A 21,039-nucleotide genomic window follows, 5' to 3' on the forward strand; every position below is an offset into this window, starting at 1 on the left:
TCAGAGTGTTATCATCATTATGCAATTTAAATGAGGGTTAAAGCTAACTGCTTTACTTCTAAGGGCGCAAAGAAACATTAAATATACAGCAATGGCATATTTTCATCAGTAAAATTTTGAAGAATAATTTTGAAATTCAGTTGGCCTATCCACGGTGGAAAATTTGATCCCTTTCCTTGCCATTTTTGGCCCATCCTTAAGTAACGATCTTTAACTCATTTAGTTTAGCATGCTAGTGCACCGTGAAGACACTGTGAGATTAATATTTACTTGTGAAACCCAAATTTGAGAAAGTCTGTGTATATTGAGATAAGATACAAATACAGTGAGATAGGACGAGGTGGCAATTTTTTGATCCCCAATGGGAAATTCCGCTTTCACAGCAGTATAAGAATAAACAGGCAGGTTATATATACAGGAATACACAGCATAAGAAACATGAAGGTCATGGAGGCTATTGCAGTTGGAGGTGGACAGTGTGCACATGACAATAGCCTCTACACATACCTATATGTAACTATGTAAATGCAAATATGGAAATAATGATAAACATACAAAAGTAATCCTTCAACTACAAACTAGAATATGCACGATATAGGTCTACATTCCAGTGATACACCAGATTTTGGGTGTCATTTATGCCTAAAAGCTTTTAAAAACTTTGCCTGTGGAAAATTTGGCTCTCATCATTATGTAGTCTCAATGGAAAAGTACTTCCAAGTATAGCTGGAGCCCTGGGTATGCAATGAGACAAATTCTACTTCTAATCCTACTGGTTGTCATGTTGTTGGCATCCCATTTTTTTCCCTGCAGGGCGATTATTATTTTTGTTGTTGTGGATTCCGTCCCAATGAATTGTTATTTACGTTTTGCTCAGTAGAAATTTTCCATCCACATCGCCCTACCTGACTTCCAATGGACAGGAAGGGGGTCGGTGCGCCGCTGAGCTGAAGCTCAACATTTACATTGAGCGTCCCTCTTTGCTCAGGACACAGACCAGAGTTCAACCTGCGTTATTTTTTTAAACCAAAATGGCGCCAGTCTATTTAGATGAAGGACGGAAACACTTTTCGCTCGCAATATCAAATCCATCGGCTGATACTCGGTTTTTTTCCCTTTTCTTTCTTTGCCGCATGAATGAGGTAGGTATCGCAGCTCATTACAGAATAAGCATACTTGTATCGCGGCGACACCGTCGGCGGGCTTTGGACGGTGTCGCGTCGTTTTTTGGGGGGGGGTCGCCATGAAAAAAACCCCCAAAAAAGCAAAAAAAAAAAAAAAAAAAACAGCAACGACGTAGTCGCATCCGGGACCGGAGAATACGACATTTATTATTATGATTATAAGGCGCACGGTGGCGACTGACGGGCTGCGGACGGGAAGGCGACTGGAGGCTAACGAGCTCTCAAGTTTGGCAACTTTAATGGAGCCGCATCGCCTCTTCGTCGTGTCGCTTGTGTCTGCGCATTGATTTCAATACGTGTCGCGCGGGTTGTCCGTGTCACTCCGAGCCGCCTGCCGCCTCGCTCAGCCGGAGCAGAGCGGTCTCAAATGACGCATAGCTTGTCACAGGATGATGAAGTCAGTGTAGACCTCCTTTTTATCTACCTAGTGCCCCGAATGGGATTAAAACTGCCAGTCCCATAACGGCATCAGAATCTGTTCTCCCTGGCTATTGGGGGGGGGGGGTAAATAATGTTTATTATGGATTCCTAATAACGTGTTCACGGTAATATAGTCATAGTTCCATTTTAGATTTGTGATTCGTACTTGATATAGCAGCAAGTGCTGCCAGCTTGCCTCATGTCATTGCTAAGTGTTAATGTAGGCCTACCTACAGGTTAGGTGAAGATAGAGGGGATAAAAAAAGACTTAGGCTTGTTCAAATGATCATAGAGTCAAGGTAAGCTGTTTATTGCAAGGATAGTCACACTACATGCATGGTCTTGGTGCTTAAGGAAGGCGACCTGCATTAAACATGCATGGATTAGTTGGGTGTTTCCATAAACTTGAACTTGAAATGATTTATGCCAGGTGTTAGGGTTCGGGAATTGGAAGGTACTTCCTGATTTGATATTACATCAGTATTTTTAGTACCAAATTTATATATTTTTTAAAAATATCACAGTATCGCAAGTATCGGGATTTAAGGCTCATGTGAGACCTGCAATAATTGAAAGAAAACGTACAACAAAATGCGTTTATTTTAAGCACCATGTGTCACAAAGGCTTAAAACGTGACCGTGCTTCCCTCGGTAAAGATTTCAAATTCAAACCTCAGAGACATACAAGTCACTACATCAAACCTCTACACAGTGTCTTACTTGTGATTCAGTCATACGTGTAGCCAAGGGGAGTTCGGGCGGGTGGGTTGTTCAACCTACCTCCAAAAAACAAAAACAAAAATGAAAGGTCGAAAAAGTTTAATTAAATTGCGTTCAATGAAACCAAGCAGCAATTACCTATAGGAACAAATTACGTTTTTATCATATATCCACTATCTAGTGATTCCTCCACTGAAACACAAGTTTTAGTGCACTAAAGTATAGTGTACTTGCAGCCATAGTGGGTCAAAGGCCACCGTGCATAAAGTATCCTGTGCTCCAAATAAGAAATACCCACTTTTGCGGGAAAAAAAGTTCCACCCTTTCTTAGTAGGCTGACTACAGCCTTGTTCAGCATTGCAATTCAGGGGAAATGCGGTGATGTTAAAAACATCACAGCCTAGTAGCACGACTTCGCACTGAATCAATCCCCACCCCAAGTGTTGACGGAGCCAGAAAGTTTGGCTTATTGGTATTTGCTGTCGTGATTGCTCTCGTCTGCAACTTACTTCATGTCTTTGCTGGCTCCTACTGTACAGATTAGGTGAAGATGGAGGGAGAGAGATCGAGCAAGAGAGGTGAGGCTTATGAGAATTATTTTAGAGCCAAGTTAAACTGTTCTTATACAAGTAAAGTCAGATAATGTGTGCATCGTAGGTTAAGGAAAGTAGACCTACGTATTACACATGGATGAGTTAGAGAGGTGTTTCCACCAAAATGACGCACATTGGGTGTCATACACTGTAGCTGTCCTTCCGTCTTGTGAATGAATTGATCATTTTAAGGTATTGTTGCTGAGGATATGCATTTGTATATCTTAGCCCATTTGTAAGGCATACCAACAGTACATATTTTAAACATGTTACACTGAAAATTGTGCTTTCACATCTAGATTTGGCCCTAGTGAGCAAGGGAGAAGAAATAAAGAGTTACAACAAAAATGACTCAATCATTGATCATTTTAATTTCTTTAAGTAAGTTTACGGATCCTGCACGGTAGATTCTATTAGGATCTCTGGTGTGATAAAGAGAAAGTCTGAACTTTTCACTGTGCAGTTATCCTGGTGTCAGAAATTGCCATGTACGTTTCAAGGAGGTCACGGATTGTAAAAATGCAGCATATAATGTATGACTATGGCACTATGCAGAAGAATTGGAATGCAATTTGAATGAGCAGACGATATCCCTATACGACATTCAACAGTAAGCGGCTCCTCTCATAAAGGCTACTGTGCCCTTGGTGTTGGTCAGGAAAAAGGATTGTGACCTCTTATGATCCAATTCAGTCTTCAACCTGAATGATATGTTCATTTGGCGGGTGATCTCAACAAACATAACTGACAGTTGTTTGAAGTCATTGCTTCAGTCAGAATAGATTTAAGTTCTTCGGCTGTGCCAAGTTGACAGCTATATCCCAGTTTAGCCTCTCAGACTGGACTGCACATGAAATTAACGTTAGTCATATATACCAAGACCGTCAGATATGATCCATCTGGGCAAGTACTGCAGATTCTGAAATGGCATCTGAAATGGCATGTATCATTAGCATCTTGAAGGCCCCTGTCATCAAGAATTTCTGTGTTGCTATTCAGGGGAAAACACTGACCTTGCCACTTATATTCGTTGAAATACATTTCATCAGTGGCCATGTATAACAAGCTTAGGCCTAATACTTGGTTGCACGTACAGCTTACTGTAGATTTTAAAGCATCACTAAACTAGAGAGAGAGCGAGAGAGAGAGAGAGAGAGAGAGAGAGAGAGAGAGAGAGAGAGAGAGAGAGAGAGAGAGAGAGAGAGAGAGAGAGAGACAATTGTTTGACTAAATAAATCAGAGGGTTGAGGCATGTTATCCACAAATTGATTATGTGTCACTTGACAAGGTCAAATATTTTAACCAAGTCCCTGAATGCTCAGCATAGCAAACAGTCATGTGTTCTCTGTTGGCCTGGCTAGCTGCTTACACAGCTATAAATGAAGACGCCAGGGAGTACTTAAATGGGAGTACACTGGCCTGAATTAGCAACTCAGCTGAGAAGCAGCTGCAGAGATGAGATATTTTAGTAATCAGGTGAATCTACCAAGAACATTGAAGCCTGCAGAAATATATCAGTGGCAGAGAAATAAGGACAGCATTTTTTCACACTGACAGAGCCACCATTTAACCACTCCAGCTTTAACAACTGTTAATAGTTAGCCCAAAACATCTTCATTTTGTGCCAGCTTGCTGTTGTAGTTGTTTCTCTTGATGATTAACTTCCTTTTTTCTTTTTTTTTTGTTTCCCACTGCAGCACTTTTTTTTGCACTTTGAGATGTAAAAAGCACCACTGAAAATGAAATGTCAGTACCCAGACTGTTTACCTTTGCATGATGGGACACTTGGCCTTCCTCAGTTTGGTAAAACATCTTCTTTTTAGCATCCGTGTTACCCATATAAATTCATGAACACCCAGCCACTATCATGGACTCTTTCTGATATATGCAGCGATGTTGCTCACTTGCTTTCATTACTAATATGTGGGCTGAAAAAAGAAACCGTGCTGAACACACACGCAAATCATTCTAATATGCCCTGGATAATATTGTTTATCACCATGTCCATGGCTGTATTTTTCAAGAAGTAATTGCCGGCCTCCACATATTGATTGCAGCAGTTGGGCGGCGTGGAAATGAATGAATGAATGAATAGATAAATAGATGAATAAAAGAAAAGAGAAAATGAACTAGGTGGGATGATGAGATGTTTCCCCTTGGCGGTGAATGTCAGAGTTTAACTGTTGGTGAATAAATACTGGAGGTTTTGAGAATAGGTTAATGTTCTCAAGTGGTGACTAACGGTGATCCCTGGTGACCTGTTTGCTTGTCGTTTGGCTGAGTTTGTCCTTGAATATTTGAAAAATAAAATTAAGAATGATCAGAAGAATGACATGAACGTTGTGTTTAACCATCTAATTGTCATTATACTTCATTGCAGGTGGGTTTTTACAGGACCATGTGGAACCAGTGCTTCTGAAGAGACTGGTAAGTATTGAACTCTTTTTCACAGATACTCCACCTCTTAAGAATACTTTCACGCGTGCTGGAAACAAACTTTCGGAAACTGATACGCACCAACTTGATTTTTGAATAGCTAAAATTGACTCTTAGGGGACAGACGCCAAAATGTGTCTGTCCCCTAAGAGGCGTTGTGATTCAGAGGCACAGTTGTATGTCTTTGTGCCGTCTTAACACCTGAAACTGTAGCTCCAACGTGTGAAATGCTCTGAAACTGTTGCCGGGTGTGATTACCAGTCAAATTAAATCTGAGATGCCAGTAACATGTGTCAGCGCTTCTGCTGCTACACTTGACAAGGTTGTAAGGAGTGACAAGTTTGCTGCTGAAACCTTGATTATTTTTACAGGGTGAAACAGAATACAAAATAGTTTTGGCAATAGTCTATCCATTGTTATTTACCTTTGAGAGAGTGACAAGACACATGAGTGGCATCATTTTGAGTATTGATATCTAAACTAATGCAAAATTATAGCTATACTAATGTAAACTACTAATAAGACACGTTAGTCCCTAGCTAACGGGTCTGACCCTTTAGCCGAGCGGTTAGTGATGTCGCCTTGTGGTGCAGTACACCGCTTATTGAAACCCGCACTGGGCAAGAAAATAACCGGTTACATTGGTGGCAGCGGTGGGATCCGGAAGTGTGCAGATCCTCAGAAGTCTCTTCGGAGTGCGGGAAGAACAAAGCGCGAGGGCGCGCTTCCGGGGAGGGTGACGACTGTAAACTACTAATAAGACACGTTAGTCCCTAGCTAACGGGTCTGACCCTTTAGCCGAACGGTTAGTGATGTCGCCTTGTGGTGCAGTACACCCCATATCGAATCCCGCACCGGGCAAGAAAATAACCGGTTACACTAACTATAGATAATATTCACATTAATTAAATTAAGTCCCACTGTACACTCACTGGCCACTTTATTAGGTACACCTTGCTAGTACCGGGTTAGACCCCCTTTTGCCTTCAGAACTGCCTTAATCCTTCGTGGCATAGATTCAACAAGGTACTGGAAACATTCCTCAGAGAGTTTGATCCATATTGACATGATAGCATCACGCAGTTGCTGCAGATTTGTCGGCTGCACATCCATGATGCGAATCTCCCGGTCCACCACATCCCAAAGGTGCTCTATTGGATTGAGATCTGGTGACTGTGGAGGCCATTTGAGTACAGTGAACTCATTGTTATGTTCAAGAAACCAGTCTGAGATGATTCGAGCTTTATGACATGGCGCGTTATCCTGCTGGAAGTAGCCATCAGAAGATGGGAACACTGTGGTCATAAAGGGATGGGCATGGTCAGCAACAATACTCAGGTAGGCTGTGGCGTTGACACGATGCTCAATTGGTACTAAGGGGCCCAAAGTGTGCCAAGAAAATATCCCCCACACCATTACACCACCACCACCAGCCTGAACCGTTGATACAAGGCAGGATGGATCCATGCTTTCATGTTGTTGACGCCAAATTCTGACCCTACCATCCGAATGTCGTAGCAGAAATCGAGACTCATCAGACCAGGCAACGTTTTTCCAATCTTCTATTGTCCAATTTTGGTGAGCCTGTGCGAATTGTAGCCTCAGTTTCCTGTTCTTAGCTGACAGGAGTGGCACCCGGGGTGGTCTTCTGCTGCTATAGCCCATCTGCCTCAAGGTTCGACGTGTTGTGCGTTCAGAGATGCTCTTCTGCATACCTCAGTTGTAATGAGTGGTTATTTGAGTTACTGTTGTCTTTCTATCAGCTCGAACCAGTCTGGCCATTCTCCTCTGACCTCTGGCATCAACAAGGCATTTTCGCCCACAGAACTGCCGCTCAATGGATATTTTCTCTTTTTCGGACCATTCTCTGTAAACCCTAGAGATGGTTGTGCGTGAAAATCCCAGTAGATTAGCAGTTTCTGAAATACTCAGACCAGCCCGTCTGACACCAACAACCATGCCACGTTCAAAGTCACTTAAATCACCTTTCTTCCCCATTCTGATGCTCGGTTTGAACTGCAGCAGATCGTCTTGACCATGTCTACATGCCTAAATGCATTGAGTTGCTGCCATGTGATTGGCTGATTAGAAATTTGCGTTAACGAGCAGTTGGACAGGTGTGCCTAATAAAGTGGCCAGTGAGTGTATGATACCACATGGAAGCCTGCTGACTATCTTTTGGCTTGACAAAGTAACAAAACAAAAGTTGTACATTCATAATTAACTCGGTTCTTCATTGGAAGACGTTTATAAGCTTTAGTCTGTATTTTTTTTGGTGTTTGTGCAAGCCGCCAGATTTTGAAAACACTGTCAACAGGAATCTTCATTGTTGATCCCTACTGACTGGATGATAATTGAAATATTTCTAAAACGTCTTGCAAACCACATCTTTACGGTCTTTAGTCTTCGTTATTTTAATCTAAACAATATTTTCTCTCTGCCTAAAGATGGATCACTAAAATGTGCATGATAGTCGAACATTGATTATTGTGTGTTACATCAAGTATTGAGTATATTATCCTCTCCAATTATCGCTTATGTCAGCTCCATTGAGACACTATTGGAAAAGATCATGTTTAATTAATTACTGTGGAACATTCTCAGATTCAGTAAACATGACAGAACTATAAATATACGAAAATAAATTCCAACAAGAAGTCCATGAGTCCACCATATCTGTCTATTATCAATGTTGCAGTTTCAGTCTTTGTTTCTTGATACCGTCCAGAAATTGTACATTCGTTTTTCTAATTTCTGTGTTCATGTGGGGTTGTTCGTGTATACAGATACTGAATCGAGTGCTAATGGCTGTAGAAGTAAGGCATTGTTCCTCCTAAGATTGAGTGGGATTCTTTGAACAAAGGACATGGGGTCGACTTTGTCTAAATTCCCCAAAAAGGAATTGGGTTTCAAGGAGACCTAGTCTCCAGCCACTGAAGTCTTCATTGGGGCCAGCAGGCGAGTTTGCTTGGCCCATCAAAGGCCGGATGAAGCATTAAACTACAAGATACAGATGTCTGGGAACCCAGCTTTATGCTCAATCTCTCCAGATCAAGCCGCTCTGTTATCCGGTTTTAGTTAGGGTTGTGGACCACTTCCTCCACTAAGGGGCAGAATTTGATCACTGATACTCTCAATCTGCCACTCCAAGCCATGACAGTGTTAAAAGCCACACTTGCTCCTGTGACCACTAAGTCGGTGCATTGAAGGTGATAACAATAATAATAACTGCAGGAACAATGGCTCACTGAAATGACCCATTTCAAATTTCCCATGGGGAAATGTTTAATATTATTAACCTGGGGATGCACAAAGGTACAGAATATGTTTTGCATGTCAAAAGAAAATTCTTAGAGATCATCCAGAAGTCCAAAATTTAGTCATTTTGAATACATGATTTACTTTACAGTTATTATGTTTGCACATGTTCATATCAAATCTCAATAGTTATTTGGCATTTGTGCATTTTTTTTTGTGCTATTGGTATGTTGATTCTTAATGCATCACCCAAATGTAATAGCCCATCTTAATTTCAACCAATCTGGACTGTGTTAGGAGACTTGCACTAAAAGAGGCAGGTTTAGAGTACACTTTAACTTCACTGCATTTGGTGTGTCATAGCAAGAATACAAGCAGGTCTTGTGTTTGGCCATTTGAATTTTTCACAAGTTCAACCAGCCGCCTTTTCTGAAGGGTTTGGATTTAAGGAGGTTCTCTTGTACATTAACTTTAAGACAGCTAAATCTTTCTGTGATACCAATCTAAAGTTACGGTCAGCACTTTCCTCATTAAATTCCCCATTTATTCTTTGAGTCAGATGTGATATTTTAGAGATTTGAGCGTATGGGGCACAGGTTAGGTGCAATTATGCTGACGCTGGGCTTTTAGAGATATGTCGAATGAAATATAGAGTGTAGGATTATACATGTAGGAAGTTACATAGTGATTAACCTTCATTTCATTCCTTTCAAAGTTCTCAGGGAGGCAAATCCTCAGACATATTTCTGCATCTTGATGTATATGACCTTCAGTGTGAGAGACGAGGGGCATTCTTTCATCTTATGCTTTTGAAGCATTTGTTTTCTTTCCTGGCAGTTGAAATGCTTCCTTAAACTCAGTCTTACTCTGTTTTTTCCTTCGCAGTCACTAGCTAGTCACTGTGGCCTCTGCAGATACAGTGGTATGGTGTCATTACTGCTGTGTGTAATTATTTGGATACTTGTCACATGGTTGTACCGCGACGTTGAGTAGTTGACATTTTATATTATGCTAAAAGGTAATTAGCTATCATATATCAACAGTTACACAAGATTGTGATCAGTGATGCAAGATGATTGCAGACAAGTTATGGCTTATTTGCTTGCCACTGAAGTCACAAGATGTTATCTGGTGGCTTGGTATTTAAGTCAGTCCAATGAGCTAGTTTCCATCGTGGTTACAGGTGCCATCTGTTGGTAATATTTGGAAGTGTAAACTGTTTGCATTGCTATAGGAGTAATTTCCAAGAAACCCATTTGATGACTTAAAAATAGAAATTAAAATAAAAAGCAAGACATTACTGATATTTTTTTAAATTTTAGGTATACAAAATAATTCACTATTTGTCTTGAGTTCTCCTTTAAGGTAAAAATATTTATACATGAATAAGATGTTGCGCGATCCAAATATGGTCACATGTTTGTTGAAAATCAGTGGTTGTGTGCGTGTGTGTGTGTGTGTGTGTGTGTGTGTGTGTGTGTGTGTGTGTGTGTGTGTGTGTGTGTGTGTGTGTGTGTGTGTGTTTCGCACCTATTAATAGAGAAATTTACTAAATTTCTTGGATTTTGTGTTTGTGTGTTTGTAAAATTGTTGACATGTTTTCCAAAATAGAAAAGTTTCAGGTAATATTTATGGGCTTCAAATAATCGGCTCATTGCACATGTTCTCCTTTCATTGAACCATTTCAACCGCCCATCAATTGACACTAAATTTACAGTTCATTGTGAATAGTGTATATGGAAGTTGGATGCTATTACAAATTGCACTGTAATATTTTGTAGTGGCGTGAGATTAAAGAGTAATGCCTTTTTCCTGAACTGGCTTACTGGTAATGGTACTCGTGTAAAACTTTATTATCTACGTTTACAGGAGTACCTGGTGTCTTTGTGTGGTTTTGTCTCATTTTTGTATCAGCTATGCAGAAAAACCGAACGTCAAAATAAGGGCACATTCCTTACTTTTAAAAAGGGACATTTTTGAATCCCTTTGATTTGGCCCGATTTGGTTTGATGTAGGGAGTGAGCGGTTCTTAAAATCTCCTTAACCCCCCGGGCTTGGCCCAGCCTCCCACAGGGCTAATGACCATAGCCTTGCCCGTGTTGAATAATACAGATGCTCACAAGGTGGAAGTGGGGAGGGAGGAGGGCCTGTGATCAGTGGCAGGGGTTAGATGTTGGCTCTCCTCCTCTCTGCGGTAAACCTCCATTGATAAGATTGTATTAATTGGTATGAATAGAGAGGGCTTCTCTCTCTCTCTCCTTGTATACATTTACCATTATACTCATTAGCTTCCCGTTGCCTCCCAGCGAGTTTCTCCTTCACATCCCCCGGGGTCTCCTGGGAGGCAATTTGCATCTCTCCATGGAGTCTCTCTGGGGTTATTGAGGAAATATTAGCCCCTTTTCTTCTGTGGCCGACCCTTTGATTTATTTGGAGCTGGAGCTGATAGAGTGGCACTCACATGTTAATGAGTGGCACTGGTCCAGGCCCGCGGTGCAAGACAACTAATTGATCCAGGCTGAAAAGGTACAATTGACAAGCAGCGCTGAATAATCATCTTACATGCCTCTGTGTGTGTTTCTGTGCCTGTGTGCGTTTGTGTGCCTTTATGTGACTTAAGGTGTGTTTGTTTGTTTTCGTGTGTGTGTGTGTGTGTGTGTGTGTGTGTGTGTGTGTGTGTGTGTGTGTGTGTGTGTGTGTGTGTGCAGATCTTGGGAAATGACAAGAGGGAATCCCTCTGCTGTCAAGGGTAGTGTGCTCAAGCTGTCCAGTTGTCTGATTCCCAAGACAGCATCTACAGTTTAATTGATAGCACTAGTAGCCTCTTTATTCTTTCTCCCTCTTCTGGCATATTTTCTTCAAACAAATCTCCTCTTCTTTATTTGCTCCCATTATTAACTGGTTTGAACGTTTGACCTGCTGACTTGAAGATCATGCATGTACTGGCCGACTCCGGTTCTCTAATCTTAATCACAGGCTGCAAATGTCACATTATTTAATTCTTGCTGCGAGTTGTTTGTCCTTGTCTAATAATAGATCCCATGGTGACTTTAGAGGAATGAGTTGGTCTTTTGTTGCCATATAGTCTGTGACGATGAAGGCCCTGTTACCTACATCTTCCTCCAAGCCTGCCATGCACTCATAACGGAGTCTGAGCTTCATATTATGCTTTAAAGAGAGGTAATGAGAGATTTCATCCTGATATCTGCAATGCTTGACATGTCTCCAAATTTAAGCTCATTGATGTCTGCTCGGCAGTGTAGAGCCTGTCCTCAATTTGGAGAGGGTTTTGACACTGACTTCCTTTCATCTGATTGGTCACATGTCTACAGCAAAGTGACACTAACAAAGTTGGATATTTTTTTCCCATCTCCAACCATAGAGGAATGCATCTGAGCATGCCTAATCATAGCAGCTGCTTCTATCTTGCATAGTCTCTGTGTATTTATATATTATACGTTATATGGTAATAATAACATTTAATAAAAGTCAACATCCTAACTACCCCCAAATAAAAATACTCACCACCGCAAGGGTTGCATCTTCGCTGCATACTTATAACAGATTAGAGGTTATGTATATCATTAGCTCAGCTCATGCATATTGTTATGAAGGGGAAAACACAGGAAATGGAAATGTGCCATTTCAACAGGCATGCATGGCTTGCCAAAATCAGGCAAGTGGATAGTGCTCCTGGCGATGGTTTGGCTTGTTTTCTTTTCAGTACTGGGAGATGAGGATGCATGTATCTAAACAGAGCAGATATGATGTTTATGAGAGCCATCTGCTAGGCGGCCCTCCTGTGCCCACTGCCCTCCTCAACGTGAGAGCAGCCTCATTAAAACGGTCACATGCCTGAGAAATTTTTGTCTGCCTTTTTTTTTTCCCCTTAAAAGGAGTAGAGTTTAAAACTAACAAAGCCTTGGGAAATCCCCATCACGCATCCCTCCCTTAATCCATTTAATTTTGAGAGGTATTGTTTAAAGCTTCAAAGTTTATATCGTTTAATCCCCCTCTAACACTATGGGCAGCAAATGAGGCCATGTCAGCAGCTTGAACAGATATAATCTACTCCACACAACAGAAAATCCTCCTTCAAGACAACGTTGCATAGGTTTCCTGTGAACTCACTGTTTGATGTTTCTACCTGCTATTGAACATGACTTCTGTCTTAACCCAACTGTCACTTGCTCCCTGTCCCCTTTTATCACTCCGAATGTTCTCGCTTCGCCTTTTTTCATCAGTAAATCTACCATCACAGCCATTTCATTTATTCTCTCTTTTAGGTGAGGGGGGCAAGAAGAGCTTTCTGGTGGGAGGGTTTGGTGCGAGGTGCGTTATACGACTCCTGACAATGAGCCTTGCCCAAAAGTTTTGGACAGGATGAAGATGAAGAGACAGTCTCTTGGCTGTGGTTCAAGGCTACCTGAGACAAACTCTAGACTAGTTGGACTCAACCGTGTCCACATTAACTGAACCTAACAAGAGTATTGCTCTGCTTTTGTCTTGTGATAGCTTGTGTCTCCTTAGCAAAACACTGGTTGTGGGCCATCAAAGGCCCGATGAAGTGCCAAACTACAAGATACAGATCATGTAGACCAACTGGGGTCCTCACCCCCACCCCCACCAAGTAAATTTGCAATTATTTTCTCAACACAAAACGTGCATACTGGCATCTGATTAGTTGAATTACAATTGACTTGAATATCCAGTTAAGTGATGCCGCTACATACACCATTTGTGAAAATATTACTGATTGACTTACACACACAGAATGCCTTATTGTTACTTGATACTGGGCTACTTAATAAGTTGGCGTTCAGTATAAACAAATCCCCTGGAAGATATACTAGAGGTACTCATACAGTTCCTCTTATGACATCATTTGAGTCAAATAAATCTTGTGTATCTTGTTATTCGAGCAGCAAATTACATTGTTTAGCTATCAAAGGCTTTGTGTAATTACATTTGCACAATTCAGGATGACAGGGCTGATGGTGTCTGCTCAAGACACCAGTATACATAATCACAGCCAAAATCCCATTAGAGGGAATGGAGGCTATTATTATGGAAATGACCTTTGGGTGACAAGAATTCAGGGGGATAAAAGAGTATGTAATCCAGCCAAAGACACTCTGTGAAACCTCCCTCTTTATTTTCTCCTGTGCAAATGTAAGAAACGTTGAGTGGTTTCAGAAACCATTACTGTTGGCTCTAAATTTTTTTGCAGAGTGCTGTGAAGCAGGGAAGTCACACTGATGACTGTATGATTGGGTTTGTTGCAAAACTGCTAAATTTTCCCGCCTGTCTGCTCTATGTGGGTAACTGCAGGGCTAAGGCACCAGAAGAAGAACCAGGCGTCTTCTTTTATATGTGGCTGTGGCATTGAGAGAGCACACTCACCTCGGGATTACTGAAGTGTCAAGATGAATCTCTGTCTGTTTGTTTTGAGCCATGCTTTGATACTCTCACACTAGAGAGGCAGCTTCATAAATTCACATTGTGTCAAATAAATCAATAGAACCCATTAGCTGAGGAAGTTGTGTAGTGCAGTACTTGAGGGGCCGTGCACCCCATTGCCCCTTGTTTAGACATTTCTCTGGTGAAGGCAATAGTGGAGGGATGTGGGGATGACCGTTGATCCATACAGACAGCTCCAGCAGTTGAAATGGTCTGGATGACTGGTCCCAGTTGGTCTACAGCACAGCCTCCCCTCTGCTGCCAGCCTGGGTCCTCAGTCCAAATGGAGGAAGGAATTTGCTTAGACACTCCCACCTCTATAAGCCTACAGCACCAAACCCTTCCTCCTGCCTTTGTTATATAATGTCCAACCTTTGCCCTCAGTTTCATTATAATGGAAGCAGACTTGACTTCAGCGCCCTTCTTAATCCACAGAAAGTTTTTGACTGTAGTTTCTAGCCACAGTTTTTTCTGAGTTATCTCCGTGAGGCATCATTTAAAATTGCTTTGTCACCCCTGCAATGATTTTGAATTAATTTGATTGTCCATAGTGGCAAATGATGAGGAAGATGGAAAACAAGACAATGTACTAAGGTTGTGTTGTGAGGCAGACTCAAACCACTGGTGACAGGGGGGTTTGGTTTGCATCCCATCCTGGCCTTTGGTTACTTGAGCACCGTGCAATGAGAACATCATCATGTCTTGCAATATGTTTGCAAAGTTTTGCAGTATGTTTTGAATGTTTGTGAGTTATGATGGAAGAAATTGATCAGAGCAGCTGATTAATACACACAATAGAAAGGGTTTTCTTGAATCACCAGAATAATTATAATAATAGCCAGTTGTCACTGTGCTGTTTTTTTTTTCCAGTGCTAACTTCAAGATGAGGTGTAATATGAGTGTTACTGCAGGCGCTGAACAACAAACATATGAACTCAATGAGGAAAAAGGACCCTACGTGCATAACTTAGAGGTGTTATGATTAAAACACTTTTTTGCTCAGCAACACACAGTGGTGCTCATACTATACTAAATATCATTCACCAAGCTTAAGATTCAAGTGTCTTGGGGATATTGTCAGGCAGGGTTGGTAAAAAAAAAAAAAAAACGCATTACAGATCGAACTGTGCATACAGTTTAGACATATCAAAGCTAATAATCCCTGTAAATATCTTAAGGCAGGGCAGCCTTTTAACATTGACTAAATGAAGTAAATAAAACCAAATAAATTTTTCAAAAATTGCATTTCTGTTGAACCTTGCTCATTATGTACGCCACTGAATGGTGCGAGTTGGCTGCTAATGAGGCTTGTAAATTTCAAGCCTAGATATTTTGATGGCTTAGCCACCCTGCTGTTTGGGGGGTGGCAGTGAAGTTCGCTTTAAATGTAGAGCGTCTGTTCTCCCTTCGAAACCCTTTACACCACAACAGATGGGGAGAATATGGAGCTCGGAAGGTTTTACCTCTGAGGTGGTAACAGTGAAGCCACTCATTAACACTGAATTTACCACTTCGTTAGCAATGCAGCTTCCTGTAGAGAGCAACCAGCACTGGATGTCAAAGCCACTGAGCATAGGTTTTAGACTAAAGCAGCCCAGGACAAATCTGATGCAACATACACATGTTGCGTTATCAAATAACTTGTGAACCTTTGCTGGACCATTCATTATTTTCATCAGTTTTCATGTAATGTGACAATATTGTTATAACCAAATGACAGCTGGACGTGAATTACAACCCACAGTCAGTCCTTACTGCGTTGCGCAAGTGTACGCCTATTTGTGTGCGTGTATCTTAGACACTGTTTGTGTGTATCTTAGACGACGTGTGTACGCTTGCCAATTTGTCAGGATTCAAGTAACAATGGTGTCATGCTGGGATCTGTGTTGGCACCATCACAGAGTGATAAGACAGAATATGATCTCATTGGAAGTGTACGTTGTTCCCATGGAAATTGGTCAATTTTAGCCGACGGCTGAGAACTTTAGGGGGAGAAGCAGGGTAGGTTGTATCCCAGAGGTGTGCTCACATAATTAAGCATCCTCACCAGGGTATTCAGGGCTAACAGCAGGGTTTGTTGTGAATAGAGGTGGTGAAGGAGGGTGTTGAAAATCATAGCGCAGCACAGAATAGCACTGCTCTCATTTTGTGGAAAGCTGGGAATACACAAAACTACATTTTAACAGCCACGTATTGAAAGTCTGGATAACAAAAGAGTGCTAGATTTTTCAGCACTGGTTATAGTACATTACCCTATGTTGCAACTTCAAATCTGCATTTATTTCACTTGGCAAATTCCCTTTTTGGTGTACTTCTGATGTGCATGGAAAAGGAATCAATGAAAATGAATGTGTGTCTGATATGGACTTTTTTTATGCCATGTTTGATGTTTTTAACATATGGAGCATGCCTAATAATTTTGTGATACTCTTCTTTCCCCCCCCAGAAAGTAATACTGCTATGACTGATTTGAGGCCAAATGCACAAGATCACAAAGATGTGGAATCGGTGTCTGACAGCCCAGGTCCCACTCAGGAGCCATTACAGAGTCACACATCCTCCCTGAAGAACAATGCCGCAGGTCTGTCCTCAGATGAACACGAAAACCCTTTAAATGGAGCCCAGTCGAATCCATTTGTATACAGCAGTGTCCCTGCTGTTCCCCATGCAGGCAATTCATTGCCTTCAGGAGCACTTGTTAATGGACCTGGTTCACACCCCACCTCAGAGGTACGCTGTGTCCTGAACAAAGGCAGTATTTTATCCAACAATGTCCTGGATACCAAGTGGCAACCAGAGAAGGACACTAGCCCTCAGGTGTTACCGCCACATAGTGAGCTTCAATCAGATGCTTGGAAGAACACAGCAGGAACTGTCCTAAAAACAGTGGCTGAACAGTCAGGTGCCAACACGCCACTGTCTAATTCTGAAGAAAATGGGTCTAAACTGCCCTATTCCACACTGTCAGGTGACAGTTCTGACCAAATGCACATTAGTCAACCCTTAACAAACAAAGCAATGAAAACAAGATCTCTACGGGACTCAAACACAGAGTTGTCGGAATACTCCTCTGATGAGTATGCTGATACAGAAGTGATCAGATGGGACTCACCAAAAAAGCTCAAGCACATCTCGCCACATGGCCACACAGGTACCAGAAAGCGAGAGAGAAAGACGGGAGTGTTGCATCAGTCAACCAGATCAAGAAAAAGGATGCCCAGCACATACATATTAAGTCCTCAAGATCAGGTTGGAAACAGCTTAAGTTACCCAAACAGACATTTCCATGCTAGTAGGAAAGCTGACATAGCCAAAAAACATGTTTCTTTGATTACAAGGTCTGATTTAAAGTATTCTGCAGAGCTTTCCAAAGGTCATTCCAAGAACACAGCCTTAGCTACTGAGCAACCTATTTATGGCATGGCACAGATAGGTTGTAATGAGGAAAATGACCCTGAAGATGAGGACAAGTTTAGCACAAAACCCGAAAACCTGAAGACAGAACGACCCAAGCATGATCTGCTTTGCTTTCCATGCACAATATGCAGTGTTAAATTCAAGGAAAAGGGGCATTTGCATAGACATATGATGTATCATTTAGATAGTCATAGTAATCAGGTGAACTGTGAGAATGTTTCGAAGCCTTATGTATGCAGGGAGTGTGGGTGTCTGTTCTATGATAACAACTCCCTCATGAAGCACATTATTATCCATCAAGAGAGGCTAGAAAAAGTCATGAAAGAAATCAAAGTTCTTAAAAAACTTGAAAACGAAGACAGGTATAGCAGATTTCAATGCCCACATTGTGTATATGGATGTAATCGCACTAAGTCCATTGTCCAGCATGCCAAAACACATGGCAATATTAAGCACTATTACTGTTGTGATGAGTGTAGCTATATTGCACTCAATGAGCAGGCACTTGAAGCACACTTACAAGCTGTGCACCATAACACACATGAGCCTAAATACTGTAGAATGAGTCATACTGAATACATGGAAGAACTGGACCTTTCTCAGTTTCATTGTAAATTATGTCCCTTCACCAGCCAAGACATGCAATTACTAGAAAGGCATTCTGAACTAGAGCATCAGGAGTCATTTTATGAGGATTGTGAAAAGCCAGTGTTAAACAAAGTTTTTGAGTATACAAATCCCGTGGTTAATTATTTAAAAAATCACCCCGAAACTGCTGATTCAAAACCAACATCACTGACTTATTGGTCAAGTGAAAAGGGTGATGTTTGCATGATGAATTCTGACACACCAAGTTCATGTAAAATGTTCAACTCCTTAAAGTTCAAGGGCAGTGCTGACTGCACAACAAACATGCAGTCACCATCTTTGTGGAAGATTGACATGCATGGCATATTGTCTCCACGACGAGCTGACAACAAATACGTTACAACAGGTTTTAAACATGAAGAGGAGAATGATCCAAGCTATAACTGTAACGTTTCTGGCAGGTCAATGCATGCAAATCGTCTCTCGGACTCTGATGATTTGCTCACCACCGAGGAAAACAAGAATAACATGGCAAGCAGGAGTTCACCAGGCCAAGCAAACCAAAATTCTCCATCAAAAAGAAAAATGTCTACACCCCTGCATAACACATTTGACAAGATGAATGATAATGCATCACCAAAGCTTAACCAAAAGGTCAAGAGACAGACTTCTGAGGAGGATATCTATGATTGTAACGGCAACAACTGTGAAGCTACAGCCAACCTCCTGGATAGCAGAGAGAACCCTTATGCCCGGAGCTATCCTATACAGAAGCATAGGTCTTCGGACAAAGACAAAAGTACACATGCTGATGAGATTATTGAGGATGATAACAATGAAGATGATGATTGCAGTGACATACAGCAGCTTGTTATCAAAGAGGAGTATATTGAAAGTGCAGTGTGTGATGATCCCCCAGCATCACCCTCTACACCTAAAAGCGAACCCTTTGACATTTTATTTGTGTCAGGAGTTGAGCATAAGCCCTGTCCTTACTGTCCTGCTGTGTTTGAGTCTGGAGTGGGTCTCTCAAATCATGTGCGAGGGCACCTTCACCGAGTTGGGTTGAGTTATAATGCTCGTCACATAGTTTCACCGGAGCAAGTGGCACTGCAGGACTGCCAACCACACATTCGCAAAAGGGTTCCCTCTGGCATGAAGAGACTAAAAAAAGGTGATAGCATATTTTACCTCTTGTTGTTGGCATATATAACTAAACAGGCACTGCACAGCACAGTAAATGAAGTTTTGATAAAATAGTTTCCCACTGTGGATAAGAAAAGGCATGCAGAATAATGAAATGAAAACAGAAGGTCCCACACTAGCGTTGACACCTCTGCACACGGCTTTTGGGATTAATTCTTTGATGCATGCTGCTGAAACTTAATTCACAACTATAGTTCATATTATGTTTTGGAACAAAAGCGGAGGCAAAGATTTGAGCCATGTATGTAAGCGCATCTCAGTCATGGACAGTGTCAGATTTACAATGTTAACTTTGACAGTATTTTGTCTCTTGACAAAATAGGATATTTCTACATTATTTTTTGAGTCACAACTTAGTTTATATATCATAGTAATTAAAGTGATTGTCATAGTCTTTTATTCAGTATACAGCCTGTCCTGATGCTAGTTTTGTCATGTGTAAAGAAAAAGTGCAGTCATTTGGATCAAAACTATATAAGATTAAAAATTCACCTTGACAGAAAAGTTGCAGTTGGCCGCTAGAAAATAGTCTCACAGTGTTTCCTCGCTGATTCTTACTACCCCCTAGTGTGTCTCCTGGAACGATCTGAACTTTGTTTGGAGTGAACAAGAATTCAGACATTTTGCGTTTGGTAGCTCAAAGCAAAGTATCTTTGCAGTGAGAGGTTTCATAGCTGTAGTAGCATTCCTATTCCTTGAATCAATTAAGTAGCAGTATTTATTGGCCGCTGTACAGCCTGCTCCATGCTTCAAACTAAGTTTCTTTATCTATTTCTTTCTGAAATGTTTGGCCAGTTGTGCTTCAGTATGAAAATGGGTGGGATTTCAAGTTCAAGTGGTGGACAAATTATTGTCTGTTCATTCTTCAAAAAATTACTTCCGTTGGGCGTCCAAGTGGCGTGACGGTTTATTCTGCTGCCTACCAACACGGGGATCGGCGGTTCGAATCCCCATGTTGCCTCCGGCTTGGTTGGGCATCCCTACAGGCACAACTGGCCGTGTCTGTGGGTGGGAAGCCGGATGTGGGTATGCGTCCTGGTCGTTGCACTAGCGCCTCCTCTGGTCAGTTGGGGCGCCTGTTCGGGGGTAGGGAGAACTGGGGGAAATAGCATGATCCTCCCACGCGCTATGTCCCCCTGGTGAAACTCCTCACTGTCAGGTGAAATGAAGCGGCTGGCAACTCCACATGTATTGGAGGAAGCATGTGGTGGTCTGCAGCCCTCCCCGGATGGCAGAGTGGGTGGAGCAGAGATCAGGACGGCTTGGAAGAGTGGGATAATTGGGTGGATACAAAAAAAAAAAATTACTTCCGCTGCTGTGACTGCTCAGTGCTCAACATGAGCTGCTTTTAGGAAAAACTCGCCACTTTCCACATTAAGATCCTATTAAGATAGATGAAAACAATGAACGTCTACTTTACCTTCTCATGTGTGTTAATTAATTGGAGACACATAAGCAAGGCATGCTTTATGCTAGACCATCACTGTCATGTTATGCTATGCTAATCCATAAATGTTAAATGTAAAAAAGCCAGTGTTTTGTCACCAGTGATTGCCCGTGATCAGCAAGGGTTACAATGCTAACAGCCAGGAGGTCTTTTCTTCTGCTGTCTCATCTTTGCTGCTCGCTGAATCTTGGTCATTTGATACTGCAGCCCTTTGCGATGTGGAGAAGTTCATATTGCAATGACAATAAAAATACAACATATTGTACAGCCTTACATGCCAGTAAACAAGAACCATGGCCACAGTTTGCGT

General features: G+C 41.6%; 1 protein-coding gene across 1 annotated transcript in view; it reads left to right on the plus strand.

The window, feature by feature from the left end:
- The first annotated feature begins 1,045 nt into the window (after positions 1-1,045).
- Positions 1,046-21,039, plus strand: part of znf644b (zinc finger protein 644b) — a 45,513-nt gene continuing 25,519 nt past the window's right edge. Inside the window, exons 1-5 of the mRNA XM_056276806.1 lie at positions 1,046-1,142; positions 5,298-5,344; positions 16,518-17,222; positions 17,433-18,013; positions 18,695-19,250. Of these exons, the coding sequence (XP_056132781.1) occupies positions 1,138-1,142; positions 5,298-5,344; positions 16,518-17,222; positions 17,433-18,013; positions 18,695-19,250 (1,894 nt within the window). The 5' untranslated portion in view covers positions 1,046-1,137. The remainder of the gene's footprint in view (positions 1,143-5,297; positions 5,345-16,517; positions 17,223-17,432; positions 18,014-18,694; positions 19,251-21,039) is intronic.

The sequence above is a fragment of the Lampris incognitus genome, chromosome 3 (genome assembly GCF_029633865.1).
Source record: "Lampris incognitus isolate fLamInc1 chromosome 3, fLamInc1.hap2, whole genome shotgun sequence".
In the NCBI taxonomy this organism is placed as follows: Eukaryota; Metazoa; Chordata; class Actinopteri; order Lampriformes; family Lampridae; genus Lampris; species Lampris incognitus.